General features: G+C 45.2%; 1 protein-coding gene across 1 annotated transcript in view; it reads left to right on the top strand.

Annotated features, from left to right (window-relative positions):
* Positions 1-579: 579 nt before the first annotated feature.
* mthfsd (methenyltetrahydrofolate synthetase domain containing) overlaps positions 580-15,595 on the top strand; it is a 40,253-nt gene continuing 25,237 nt past the window's right edge. The window contains exons 1-5 of the mRNA XM_084337268.1: positions 580-782; positions 918-1,021; positions 1,773-1,886; positions 2,211-2,324; positions 14,736-14,826. Coding sequence (XP_084193394.1) covers positions 755-782; positions 918-1,021; positions 1,773-1,886; positions 2,211-2,324; positions 14,736-14,826 — 451 coding nt within the window. The 5' untranslated portion in view covers positions 580-754. The remainder of the gene's footprint in view (positions 783-917; positions 1,022-1,772; positions 1,887-2,210; positions 2,325-14,735; positions 14,827-15,595) is intronic.

Here is a 15,595-nt window from a genome sequence, read left to right on the forward strand (position 1 = left end):
ATTACACAATCTGACAATGTCCTTCCTTCCTTCGTTTAATTTTTTTTTATATAACTCTCAAAGAAAGTGTCATTAATACAAGGATATCAAAGAGCCTCTTTGAGGATATTATGACCATAGGAACTCAATTTAGTGTACAGTAATGTTTTTGTGTGCTTACGTTTTGTGTATATGGAGCATAGACTGTAGTAAGGCCTACACAGTGACGTTGGTCTAATAGATAGATAGCAGCACTAATGTGTACGCCTGCAGTTCTGTCTCATTGTTTGATATTAATAAAGATCATTGCTCATTGACCATATTCACACCACGGCGGCCATTTTGCTTGTATGTATGTCATGCGCAGGTTGAGTTCCTTTCCCACTCCGTTCCCAAAACGGAAAGGAACCCAACCTGATGAGTATGAGTCATAAAAGCAAAATGGCCGCCGTTTGAATACCACGGTCAAAAAAAATACTTCGCCTCGAGCTCTGCAGACACTCGAACAGAGACCGGAAATCATCATACCGCTTCCGGTCTCTGCTACTACTACGGCTCTGCACTACACCACACATCCTTTGCGTTTTTATAAAGATTGGTCTTCCCGAGCCACCATACATAGCAAAAACAACTCGCCTGACAAGCAGCTGTTGCTACAATGTTACAGAAGTCCCATGTGCGCGAATCACTCTTTCACTAAGACGGTTACTTTGTGCAAAGACTAGTTGCAAGAGTGTTGTCGAAGCAAGTAATTGGTATCGTCGAGAGGATAATAATGGAGCCTGTTGTAAAAATAAGTCCCGGTAAATAATAATTTTTTGGTCGTCCGTTGCTGCCATTAATGCCGTTGTTGCAAAGCCAACTGGTTCAGATTGGAATCTGTAACCGCGTTGAATTCCTTCATCATAGTGTGATCTGTATCTGTTTTCTCTCTCCAGGGGCCACGAAGTGGGACATCCGAGAGAGCGTCTGGGACTACATTGAAGAGAATAATCTCGCCAACTTTCCGAGGCCTGTTCACGACAGAATCCCAAATTTTAAGGTAGGTTAGTTAGTAACGGTTTAGCGTTTGTGAAACATGGCTGTCGGGACCAATTCTGCCATGGCAGTCTGGACATGTTGGTAGTATATTATGGTAACTGTAGGGGGGTATAAAAGATATACTACACGGTTTATATAAAAAAAAAAATGGTAGCTAGATAGGCGAAAAAGAAAAGAAAAAAAGGATTGCAGCATATTTATCTTTCCTCCTTTCTCAGGTCTGCATCCCCTTTAACAATTGTGTGTATTGAGCTGTACTGTATTGTACCCATTCTGCAATCTGTTAATAAAGTTTTCAATCAATCAATCAATCAATCTCATCAGCCATAAACCCTTCCCATTCGAATCCATGTGAGATCCACCTTTGTGGGTTATATACAGGGTTTCAACATAGAGTTGCAAATGCCACTTTGATTTGATCTGTCAATAATTGACTTGAAAGTGGTCTGTGCTGTGTTTTAAACTGAGGAAAAACCAGGACACCTGGCTTTGAACCTTTCACTAATTACGCTTGTCTGTCTCTGTATATTATGTACGCATCCGTCCGACTCTCTGGTCACTGACCAGGGTGCAATTCAAGCATGCGACAGGCTCACCGTCCTGCAGGAGTTCACGTCCAGCCAGACAGTCAAAGTAAACCCAGACAAACCCCAGCAGCAGGCGCGCTTCGTCACTCTGGATGTAAGTTCCCGGCTGAAACCCTTCTCTCTTCACTCTCCCCCCCCCCCCCCCCCCCCCCCCACCCCACCTAGGGTGCCCACACGGCCTGCGCCAGGGTCTCTGAGCTCGAGGTGTTCAGCCAGACCGATGGGGTGAAGGTGGATCCTGATAAGCCGCTGGAGGCGGTCCGTCTGGCGGTGCTAGAGGTAACCTTGCATTGGCAAACAGCATCAGTTGGGCTGAGAAGCACCGCTGCAGAGCCTCGGATGTTGTTGCAGCTTTTTTTAAACGTACATACATTCAGTACAACGTGAGATGCTTGCTTTTCCCGGCTCCTCAACTATAGTAGTAGACTTAATAAAACAACACTTATTTAGACGTTTCCGGAAATTAAATACATACACAAAACTCCACCGTAGTTTATGTTGTAACTTTCCATCTTCCACTTTCTGTGTTGGCCTATGCTTTCCTTCAACTGTTATATTAACCATGAAGACACGGTAGCTAATGTCTGGCTCTCTTGCTCCCAGGCGAGGAAAACCTTGTTGGTCCCAACACCTCGTCTCCGTACCGGTCTTTTCAACAAGATCACCCCCCCTCAGGGGGCCAACAAGGAGGAGCTGCGTGTGTGTTCTACCTCCCAGGTGAGACCCCCCCCCCCCCCCCCCCAGCAGCAGCCTGCATGCTACTACTCACTCCCACCGTTCCTCATTATTCTTCCAGCCTCTTGTTCACTGTTCTTGCTCTCTTGACTCCTATTTAAAAATGTACCGCCTTTCGACTAGACGTTGGACAATCTTTCTGGACTTTTAAGACATGTTATTTGTCATCGGATCATATGTTGTTATTCAGTTGTGTTTCTTTCTCGCTGTTAAGATTAGGTTAAACTTTATTGTCTGTACAGTACACGGGGTACACGTGCAGAGTGCAATGTAGTTAGCATCTAGCCAGAGTGCAAAGGAGGAGCACTAAAGTGCATTGTAATGTACATATGAAATATATATGATTGTGAAAAATCTACAGAGTATATGCTCGGGTATATACTGTATTGATGTGCACTATAAAAAGTGAGTCGCTATTAACACTATAGATGGTAGTATAAATATATAACTAATCTAACCAGTGGTTTAAATCACATGAGTAGATATGAAATATATATAAAGAAGAAACATCACAATAAATCAAGAACAAAACAAAAACACCATGAAGTCCAAAATAAAATGTAAAGTAAATTAATGAATGCAACACTCCCAGACATACCCCACGCAAAGGTAAGGAAAAACTCACAAAAAACCTAGCAATAGGAAAAAAGCACCACAGGCAATGTGGAGGGGAGAAACCTTAGATGTCGGTGATAGTAGTGTTGCTATAAAACAGTTGGTAAGCATGTACATATATATATATACGTGTAATGAAACACAAATAAGTACATGCAATAGCAACTGGGGTACATGAGAACATTTTGAAAGATTGAAATCCATTAGGTATGGGGGGCGGCGTAGAGAGGATCGCATCCTACCGGCCATCACCACGGGACGTCCACCACTCCAGTCATCACCACGAGACGTCCACTCAGAGGGAGACGGGACGCCTGAATACTTTAGACAACAAATGTTTGTTTCCGCGTCTCTGATTGGCCAGGTCATGTGACATGTGCGCCAATCGTGAGACGGCAAGTTTCTACACTGGTTAAGCTTAGGCGCTCTTTCGAAGTTGGTTAAGGTTACAGTTTGTCTTAGAGCATGGCGATAGAACGCCTGCCCTGATTCCAAACTCTAACCTTAACCAACTGCCGAAAGAGTCGCCTAAGCTTAACCAGTGATAAACTAGGCGTTCGGTAGTTTGCAGGCTGTTGGACCCGGAAATAGGCGCAGAACTTGCTGTCCCACGATTGGCGCACATGTCGCATGACCTGGCCAATCAGAGCGCAAAACTCGAACGCGGAAACAAACATTTGTTGTCGAAAGTATACACGCGACGGGGACAGGCGTTAGACAGTTTGCGTGTTTGTGATGGGCCGACATAGCAATAGATGCATGTAGTAAGCATATAGTGAATAGAATAGATACATGATGTAGTAGTAAGCATATATGTGAATACTAGAAGTACATAACCCAGCAATGAACTAGAACGGGCATTGGTTTAGACTAGAGGATGACATCTTTTCGGGGGCCCCGTGGGATTCCCACGGGATGGGAATAAATTTCACTTTGAATCCCGTGATTGGGCAGGACCGGGAGTAAAAGTCAATGGGAGCAGAAGGGAGTGGGAACTATGACAACAAAATCAATGGGATTTGGACAGGAGTGATGCATTAGTGCATCACTAATGTAAATGTTTGGTGGTTTTATATTTAACTAAGGCAGACATCAGGGCTGTACAGCGTGCTATGAAAAAATCGGTCTGTGCGATGAATGAATTTACTGCACTAGCACCCGTGCGATAGGCATTCGGTTCATATCGATACTCTTATTTTGAAAATCCTGTGGCATTTCCTCCCAAGCGCAGCTCCGGCAGCCCAACAACAACAGTATGTTATGTTAGAGTGCGCATTTTGCGACCAGGAAATAAGTCTCTGCCTGTTTTTCCCCGCAACGCTTCCAATGCATCTTACATGCTTTGCAACCTCACCAAAACTAACTAGTTAGCTGCTACCGTTAACTAAACTAAGCTAACCCGGGTCAGAGGCAGAGAAAACAGTGAGGAAAGGGAGGGGGCAGGGAGCCTAAAAGTTATTTCAAGTTTAAAGCTCAATATATCAAAACGTGGCACTTTACAGTGAACAGGAGGTCTATTTGTATTAAAACAATAGATCGTTTTTCATTTAAATGTCTGGAAGAGCTACATTTATTTCTTTCAAATTATATTTTCGTTACCCTTTGAGTTGATCTAAATGTTACTGATTGTGTTCAATGGGCTTATGATATCGTCTCATATTGATTGCAGGCACCTGCATCGTATTGTATCATGGCAGACTTTGTGATATTGGCAAATATCGTATCGTTGTCCAAAGAATCGATATCGTATCGTATCGTGATGAAACTGGTGATTCCCACCCCTAGTAGAGTCTATACATCCAACACCAAATCCCATAATTCCTTACACGTAACGTGTCTGGCTGTGTGACGTCAACTTGTCAGCATGAAAATGACAGCCAAACATGGCACTGCAACTAAATAACACAAAACAATAGGCACATGTGTGACTGTTACAAATATAACACGTTTTATACTTGTGCTACAAGATGTTGGCCTGTGCTACAAAACTATCAACCTCTGTAGCACCAGTGCTATGTGCAAAAAAAGTTAACGTACAGCCCTACAGAAATGATGTGACCCATGTACTGCATATTTTATACTGAGGAAGAAAAACGGAGCAGGATTGGTAAACGGGAGTGGGATGGGAGTGGGATTCTATAAAAGTTTGGCACGGGATTGGGATCAGTCCTCTGTGGGAGTGGGAGGGAGTGGGATTTTTTCGAAACTCACTTGGGATTGGGATGGGATGGGATTATTTCTGTGGGAGCGGGAGTCAAAATCCACTTGCATGTCAGCCTCTAGTTTAGACGTAAATTGGACAGACGGTATGAAGCTGAACCATGACCTCAATGGTGCACATAACCACCACCTTGGTCAACACTACGAGACAACCACTCGGAAGAAGATAAGAAAAGCTAGGGTATCAACAGTAATGTACAGTATGACTAGACGGTGGTAATAAATCTGAGTAGATTATAGAAGATGCAGCCAGTGTAGACTGTATTACAAATAGAATGTGTGGATAAGACTAACTATCAATGAACTATAGGTTGGATATAAGTAGTATAATGCAAGTAGGTATGAATACAGAATATCACAGATGTAGACAGTGTAGGCACTAGCAGTAGATGGATATGGGTGTAGTCAACAGAGGTTCAGACTCATCATAAGTTGAGTCTGGTGGGTGGTATCTGGCTGTGGTGGACGGAGGGGTCGATGATGCGTGCCTTCTTCAGACACCGTTTGAGCTGGACAGTCTCAATAGACCTATCGCTAAGCCACGCCCCCTTTGAAAACTCGGACACAGAGCCGACCGTGAATGACTCTCGTTGACGATGGCGGCAGCCAGTCCCTTTCCTGACTGTGATGCAAGCCTTGCTTCACAGTCACGAAAGGGGCTAGGCCGCTGGAGATTTACCACAGCAGGTAATAGACCTGTTTTTTAAAGATAACACAAATATTTCATCTAGAAGCAGACAGAGGGTTACAATATGCAGTGGAAAAGTATGTTCATGAGATACACATTTACCTTAGACCTCCATGGTGATTCAAGCATTAGCTATAGATAACGTCTCAAGCATTACTTACAGTTGACTTGATTGAAGATTACAAGAACTATGACGATAATCCATGATTACTACTATTGCTGATACATTTAGTTTAGTGGTCCAACGCAGTATACGAGCTAGACCCGACAGTTGTCACTAGTCACTAGAATGAGGAAAAAAGTGAGAGCTGTCACTTGCCAACAATCCTCCTCCATAAAGGGGTGAGACGTCAGCGAATGGTATGCTGCACATTCTAGTGTACATCAGGTCAAATTATTGATTACACTAACTATAAATGTATAGTGATGGAGACCAAAGTAAAAATGCCTAATAATAAAATAGACCTAATATATAGGGGGCGACAGTGGCTTGGGACTGGGAGTAGAGCAGTCGTCTGTTAATCCGGAGGTTCCCGGTTTGATTCTCGCTCCTCCCGGGCAGCGTGTCGAAGTGTCCTTGAGCAAGACACTGATGAGCAGGTTGGCACTTTGCATGGTTGCCTCCACCGTCGGTGTGTGAATGTGTGAGTGAATGGGTAAGATGTGAGAAACAAATTGTAAAGCGCTTTGGATAAAAGCGCTATATAAATACAGCCATTTACCTTTTACCAAAATACCTGTAAATCACGGTAAATGGGTACAGGTCAGGACATAGCTTTTCTTATAACACTAAGTATAAGTTATATTTAATATAAATATAAATAAATGCATATACAACACATTCTCAAGATAGATCACTCTGATTAGAAAAGAAAACCCACAACTAAAGTGTACATAAATAGCCACTATTTTTAATATATACAATAAATATACATGGATTTACAGTTACACAAATGGATGTACTATATAAACTGGAATAGCGAACAATATCATGTGTTGTGATACATCTATGGTAATTTAACATTATATTCTTCTAGTACCTCCATTATGGATTAATAACCTGGTCTGTTGACATTTGCAATATCAGCAACTGTTGATGAAGATTAAGTACTTTAACATTGTAAACCAGCAATCTGAGGGATACAGAGCAGCATAACTGGACCACTTTAACAACCTGCAGGTCAATCGAGGGTTGAATGCACTGAAATACAAGAACACCCTATAGAATATGTACTGTACTTTTACTTTTGAAACGTAATACTGTAGTGATTGTAATGGTACATAATTCACCCACAAACCTATTGTTAGGAACATTCTAGAAAATTAGTGCCGCCCGAACATTCTGGAACGTGTGTGATGATGTCATGGCAGTACATTGTAGAACCTTAGTTCTGCCCGATCATTCTGGAACGTTGGTGATGATGTCATAGTAGAACCTTCTAGAACCTCTAACATTCCTATTACGCATTCTGTTTAGCTTTCTAGTAATGTCCACCTTCCATTGCGGGAGCCTGGTGCCCACAGGCCGGCACTCCTTGTCTGGAGTAAGAGGGGAGGAGAGAGGGTTGATGGATAAGGGGAGAGGGGAGATGGATGAGGGGGAGGTGAATGAGGAGAGGGGGATGAGGGGGAGAGAGGGATATTATTCAGTTAATGACATGATTGTAAAGCTGCACACATTCCATGATGCTCACTTTAGTCCAAAAACATAAATCAGACTTCTTTCATTGTCACTCATGTCCTGTCTTGGGTTGACCTGTGTCGTCTCTGTGAGGGCAGTAACATCTCCAGCACACCTCATTCTGTGAAAAAAACACAAAAAGCTGAGCATTAGCTAAGCATAGACAGATAATAATAATGGTTCATTTATGGAGCATCTTTCATACATAAAATGCAGCTCAAAGTGGAATTTATTGACAACAAACATAACAACTTTGACAGATCAACATTTGTGTTCGCCTTGTCAGTAGGTGGACGGTATAAACGGTATGAATTTGCTCTACGGTATGGATTTTGACTACCTTGTAACCGGTAGAGCAGCTCTAAAATAGCAATGACGTCATGTAACCACAGCGCGACTATTTCACTCGCATTTGCCCCTAAAAATAGATAGAATTAGTCATAGATAATAGATATGTGCAAACTGGAAAAAGTTATTTAGGAGGCTTCGCGCAGTGGGCGTGTCAACACGCAATTGTCATTTCATAATAAACACATATCACCGCGGCGCACAGCAAGTTTCAATCCTGCCATTTTTAACCAGTGGAGAAAGGTAAGAGATTTCCCTATCGTTTTTCTTGTATGAATTATTCTACGCTTAATAAAACATACCTGGTGATCAACTACAGTTTGCTGTGATGTGAATGTGATTATGATGTGTAGTGTTCTGACGGCTGGGCAGCGCGAGCTGGATCCTGGATTTTGCAAGAAGCATTATGCAGCTGCAGAGCCGCAGAATCCACCATTACCCACCCATCTGTACCGGCACAGTGCAGTACTCCAATTCAGCCATTGGCAATTCAGCCGTTGGGTGGGGGGCGCTGTTGAGCCGGGCCTGTGACCGGACCTGAAAGCGGCCCTACTCTGCGGCTCTGCAGTTGCATACTATTGGGATTGTTAGAAGCAGCACGGAGTCTCGACTCGGGACTTATTTTATTTGGAATATAATGACTGTATACGCAAAAGTAGCCTAGTTTTAAGTAAAAATATTATAAATCTACATGCCTTGATGATGTCATTATTTATATAGCCTGCCTATCGGGCAAAAAAAATAATTCTAACGGAAACACTGATACCGTGATATATACCGTTACCGTCTATGCTTCAAATTATACCGTGATATACATTTTAGACCATACCGTCCACCCCTACCATCATACCTTGCTGACATAATACCCCGGTATACGGTATATGATGGTATGACTTTCATTTTCATCGGGGGGGGGGGGCTAAGTTAAGTTAACAATATACTCGTTATCACCATACATAACGCTTATATTGAAACACGTTGACATTAGGACCGTTCTTTCAACCTAAAAGTGCACTCTCTTCAACCTCGAGCCTACATTCCTTAGCGACCCGTGTTACCAAGTATACAAACCAGCGCGCACATTCGATACACACAGATATGAAGCGAGTCATACGGAGCGTATAACGGAGGCTGACATTAGAGCAATATGACTCACAACTCACAACAGTAGTACACAACTACACATACAGACGCACAAAATGTATTCTGCATTGATTAAGTGATAATCAAAACCCAGCTTAAGCCATTGAACCAATGTAGTGAATCGCGAAGCCAATACGCACACACACAGTCGAACTGGAACGCTTTACCAAACAGACACTACCACCAGCATTCATATCTCATACGTTCATCTTCCAATCGCTTAACCATAACATAACTTACTTGCCGGTACCCAAACAACGTGTCCCTGAGTCCACATTCATGCACGATCAATTTCAAAACGTTAGAAAAACGCTCCGTTTCCCGATTCCTCAATGTCTCAATCCAATGTCTGGAAGTGGGCCCATGGTTAATAAACGGTCCATGACCGCATTCTATAGAAGAATAAGTCTTTATTTATCGTGCAGATTAACACATGCAAGATGAAAGACCCAACGAAACATGCACGTTGCGTCACCTGCTCAGCTCTGCTCTGACTGAGAGAGGGAAAGACAGACTGCCCTGCCCTCTGCTGGCGCGTGCTGTGCACTACAGAGTTGGCGCACAGTCTGTGACGTCACGGTATTGAAAATCATACCGTCGGTATTTCGAAATACCCTGGTATACCGTCATACCGCCCAAGCCTACTTGTCAGGGATAAAACGAAAAGTCCAGGACTTATTTACTGTTTACATCGTTGTCCTTGTTGTTACTGGTTTCAAGTGGCACTATGGCATCTGAAGTGCATCGAGCATTCTTAGTGCATGTAGTAGTATTCATGTTATTAGTATTCTGTTGTCTGTTAGCCAGTTCTTTATACTATCAATGGTGGTCACTACATTACATCTATAACTATAACTGTCCTTGTTGGTCATCATTTCCACTGTTATGCACCTGGCTTGCGGTAACGTTGCTGACGTTATGATGCAGAAAGCTAACCTTATGATACAGAAGGCTCACGTTATGATGCAGAAAGCTAACCTTATGATACAGAAGGCTCACGTTATGATGCAGAAAGCTAACCTTATGATGCAGAAATATCTGCGGTATCGTTACATGTTGGCAGCTAACGTTAGCTAGCTGCTAACGTTAGCTAACTGGGCTGGATATACGATAGCTAGTTTGCAGTCAGTCAAACGTTAGCAAACTAATAGTTTGGTCTACGTTTCTAATACATGCCGTCAAATATTATGTCTTTATGAATTGACCTTACCTTTGAGCAAACATAAGTGTCCTTGGTAATGGTCTTCACATTCAGTTGTGTATGTGGTCGACGACACAACATAATCCATCGCTTGCATTTCTCTAGTTTTCGTTTGGGCTTCGGGAAAGGTATGAAATATACTCCTCCATCCAGTCTTTCAGGGTACCTGGTGTCCGAATTACAGGCACCCCACGCACAGCGTTTCACCATCGGATATTAGGTAGATAATAACATATAAACTGAACTCTTACACAGTGGTTTTGATCACAGCCGTCTGGTTTGATGCAGCCCACAAATGGCTTTTCTGCTGTTGACCGACTTTTCTGCAGCGAAGATTTTTGCTGTGATATGATTGGACAAATTCTATTTTGGGGCGTGGTTTAGCGACAGGTCTATTGCAGGGAGTGGTGTACCGGTGATTCGCTGGGCGGTTTTCACCAGCTTCTGCAGTGCTTAGTGCAGTTAGTGAGGATGCTTTCTATGGCGCAAGTTCACCAGAATCTGAGGAGACCGTTGGGCTTTCCTCAGGGGGCTTTCTCACTAACCATTCGGGGTCGAATCACAGCCCGATCGCACCCAAATAGGGTGTGATCGTCCTACTGAGAACGCTCCCCCCGTCCCCGGGGACGCTGATTCGCTCCAAACCTGGACCGCTGGAATAGGTGGTTCCGGGTGCGTGGGAGCGGGGGGCGTGGTGTGCAATGCTTGTACCAAAACACGGAAGAGGCTTGCTGTATCAACTTGCTGACACACACGTCATTACTGTAATGCTTTCATGCTTGCTTGAAATTTGGCGAGTTCAGACCTCAACCAAACAAGCATGTTGAGCCTCACGGCTCAGTGGATGAAAACATGAAGCCACGTTACAAGCACAAGACTTCCCTGGCTCGCATTAGGCCTGGCAATTTTTTTTGCCATTGCTATGTCTACTATACATTGGTTTCTTGTTCGAATGCATTTATTTCTATAGACCAGTGGTGCCCAACCAGTCGGCCGTGATCAACCGGTAGATCAATGACATGCAATATAATTTACGCAAGCGATGGGCTAATGTTAGCTGCTAACTAGTAATAAATAGGCTAAGCTAACTAGCGTTAGCGTTAACCCTGGAAAACGCTCAAAGCAGACTCCACAACACCAGTTCCATTCGTGAGAAAAGGGGGTGGGTTATATTGACAACAGAGGTTCAAGTATAACTTCATATTTATTGGTTATTTGTTTCTTTATATCAGCATCCAGTTTCCACCACCGTGTTAAAACTCTTCCTGTGTTGACGTTAGAGCGTGACATCATCGCTACGGCAGCTCTACACGATCAAAACGCAAACCGTAAACAAAACCCGGAGCGCACCAAGACTGCAGTGTGTACACAAACTTGAGGGTGGAGAGGGAGGGGGGAAGTTCGCACCCAAGGACGGAGCGAGGACGGAGCAGAGCTGATTCGACCCCGAATGGCTAGTGAGAAAGCACCCTCAGTCTTCTCAGGAAGAAGAGACACTGCTAAGCTTTCTTTACCAGGGTCGAGGTGTTGAGGGCCCAAGAGAGGCCCTCGGGAGATTGTGGACATCCAGAAATCTGAAGCTGGAGACACGCTCAACCTCTGTCCCGTTGATATGGATGCCGACATGCGTGTCTGCTTTGGTCTTTGTGATGTCCACCATGAGCTCCTTGGTGTTGAGGGCAGGTTGTTGTCTGTGCACCATGCCACCAGGTTCTTGTCTGTGCACCATGCCACCAGGTTGTTGTCTGTGTGCACCATGCCACCAGGTTGTCTGTGCACCATGCCACCAGGTTGTTGTCTGTGTGTGCACCATGCCACCAGGTTGTTGTCTGTGCACCATGCCACCAGGTTGTTGTCTGTGCACCATGCCACCAGGTTGTTGTCTGTGCACCATGCCACCAGGTTGTTGTCTGTGTGCACCATGCCACCAGGTTGTTGTCTGTGTGCACCATGCCACCAGGTTGTTGTCTGTGTGCACCATGCCACCAGGTTGTTGTCTGTGTGCACCATGCCACCAGGTTGTTGTCTGTGTGTGCACCATGCCACCAGGTTGTTGTCTGTGTGCACCATGCCACCAGGTTGTTGTCTGTGCACCATGCCACCAGGTTGTTGTCTGTGCACCATGCCACCAGGTTGTTGTCTGTGTGCACCATGCCACCAGGTTGTTGTCTGTGTGCACCATGCCACCAGGTTGTTGTCTGTGTGTGCACCATGCCACCAGGTTGTTGTCTGTGCACCATGCCACCAGGTTGTTGTCTGTGCACCATGCCACCAGGTTGTTGTCTGTGCACCATGCCACCAGGTTGTCTGTGCACCATGCCACCAGGTGCTGGACCTCGCCCCTGTAGGCCGTCTCGTCATTGTTTTTGATGAGACCCACCACCGTTGTGTCATCTGCAAACTGGATAATGATATTGGAGCCATGCAGTCGTGGGTGAAGAGGGAGTAGAGGAGAGAGCTTGGCACACAGCCCTGTATTGGTTTATTTATTTATTTAGCACATTATTTAAAAACAGTGCTAGGAGGGAACGAAGCCCAAAGGGCTTGTACAAAGTTCCACTCCCATCCCATCAATGTCTACAATCAAATATGAACGAAATACATGTAAACATGGTCAAGAAAAGAAAGTCGGAACAAGATCAGAGACATAAGGCAAACACTATAACGAGAAAAATGGAAGATGGACACGGATAGATATCATGTTCAAAACACGGCAATAAAGAGCCAATAACAAGAAAATAAAAAAGAAGGCAAAGGAGAGGAGAATAACATATGAAAAATATATATGCAATATATATTCAGGGTGAGGGTGGAGGAGGTGAGGTTGTCTAATCTTACATACTTGGCTCTGTTGGTTAGGAAGTTTCCAGTTGCGGATGGAGGGGTTGATGTCGAGGTCACAGAGTTTGGAGTTTTGGAGGCGATGATGGTGTTGAATGCTGAGCTAAAGTTGATGAATTCTCACATAGAGGGCGAATTCTAAATGATGTCCTCCAATGCTCCCGTTCTCACGTAGGCATATTTGTATTGGTCCAGTGAGAAGAATGATGGGCCGAATTTGAGATGAGCCAGGTCCAGCCTCTCGAAGCACTTCATGATAATGGGGGTGAGTGCCACAGGGCGGAAGTCATTAAGGCTGGCTGCTGAGGAGCGCTTTGGCACCGGTATGATGGAGGTGGTTTTGAAGCACGTGGGGACAGCTGCTTGGGCCAGTGACAGGTTGAAGATGTCAGTCAGGACCTCGGGTCAGCTGCTCGGCGCAGGCCCTGAGCACATGACGGAGGATGCCATCAAGGGCCAGCTGCCTTACGTGCATTAGTCCTGCTCAGTGCAGCACACACACGCACAACGGTGGGGGAGAGAGCGTGAGGGATTTGTGGCCACCTTCTGGTCGTCGGGCATAAAAGTTATTGAGCTCATCAGGGTGTCGCTGGTTTGGGGCGTTGTTGGTGGGTTTATAGTCCGGATTGGATGCCCTGCCAACATGTGTCAGGGGTTTGAGTTGTTAAAGTGCTCCTCAACCCTTAGCTTGTGGCTGTGCTTGGCCCACTTGATGCGCCTTTTTAGGTTAGCCCTGGCTGAACTGTAGGCCTGCCTGTCTTTTCAGGTTGGCCCTGGCTGAACTGTAGCCCTCGCTGAACTGTAGGCCTGCATCATATCACCAGGTCTACAAGCAATGCCGTCAGCAGTAGACGGATCTCTGTTCACCCCTGGCTTCTTATTGGAGAATGTTCTCATCTGTTTGAGGGTGGTGACACTATCGATGTAGTGCAAAGCGGAGGAGGTATAGGAATCAATGCCATGTGCGGGGAGTCCCAGGGTGGACTGGGTGGCAAACGTCTGGTTGGTGAAACCGGTGCTGCAGTTCAGAGTGCGCTAGGGTTGTAAAGGTACACGTATCTGTACCGAACCGTTTCAGTACTGGACCTTAGGTTCAGTACCGCTGTGTACCGAACTAATACAACGACCGCACGTGCAGAACTTTTTTTTTGCATGCAGAATTTAATTAAAAACTCAAGTTCACCCCTTCCCAAAGTATAATTTACGCAAAGGGCCGGGTGTTTGTTCAACCCACACACAATACAGAGATTACCTGTAATTCTTTTCCCGATTATTAATAATTAAGTAGATTATTAATTTCAATATAGAATATTCGTTGACAGCCCTACAAGTACAATTAGTTACTGCACACTACATCACCCCTGAGTGGAACATGGAAAGCCAAACTTTCCCCCACTGTACCGAAAACCCGTACCGAACCGTGAGTTCAAAACCGAGGTACGTACCGAACCGTGGGTTTTGTGTACCATTACACCCCTAGAGTGCGCCCCCTCAGGCCATACCTTTAACTGAGGGTGTCGCATGTCTGATGGGTGGAGTGTACTTGGGAAGTATTCTGCAGTATTCTGCTGACATGCATTACCTGTTTTTTTTTGGTGTTTTCATCTCCTTTTCTTTCCCTCCCTTTTTCTCTTTCCTCTTTGTCTCCGTCTCCAGGGTGTGAAGGAGTTCAGTGTTCCCGTTGGCCTGGACGCCCAGGTGAAAGTGGACTTGGTGGTGGTTGGCTCTGTGGCGGTGTCTGAGAAAGGTGAGAGCCAGTGGATTTACACCTGACCCCACGTGACCTAGTTAGTAGTTCGCCACCACAGGGGGGGGGCGTGGGTATAGATGATTGGCTTGTTTCGGGCGGCTAGGTGGTGCAGTGGGCAAGGCGCTCACCACCAATGCAGGAGACGCTGGGTTCGAGCCCAGCTCTCCGCATTGCTATCAGCTTGGCTGGTCGTTCATACTAATACAATTGGCAGTATTAGGGGGTGGGAAGCTGATGGGTGGGGATCGGATGTTGTGGACAGCGACTCCTACAGGTCGGTTGGTGCGCCTGCGCAGCAGAATCAGGAAGCGACGGGGGCGGCGTGTCCCTCCTACGCAGATCCCAGATGCTTAGAGATTGCGCTGTGCAGGTGAAAAGATGCGACGGCTGCCTCCTCGAGTACCGGAGGGGACACTTGATGTAAGGCTTCGTCCACATTGCAGCCGGCTTGTGGGAGGCATGGCCTAACTGCGTTCGAGACAGGGGAGGGTAGAATTGGACGATACGAAATTGGGATGGGAGAAAAATAAAAAATGGGAGAAAAAGTAGACTCAAAAATCTGGCGCCTCCATTCCAATGAAATGAAAGTAACCGGCGTCTCGACTCCACCTATCTACAACAAGCACGTGGAGATTATCTGTGTTGAAAACAACAAGGACATGTGCAGCAGACATGTCGACGAAGAAGTCATCAGACATGTGGTTACACTTTAAAATATGCAAAGACAATGCCCAAAAGGCCGATTGCCAGATATGCCAGAAGAAAA

This window comes from Notolepis coatsorum (assembly GCF_963971535.1).
Source record: "Notolepis coatsorum genome assembly, chromosome: 20".
NCBI lineage: Eukaryota > Metazoa > Chordata > Actinopteri > Aulopiformes > Paralepididae > Notolepis > Notolepis coatsorum.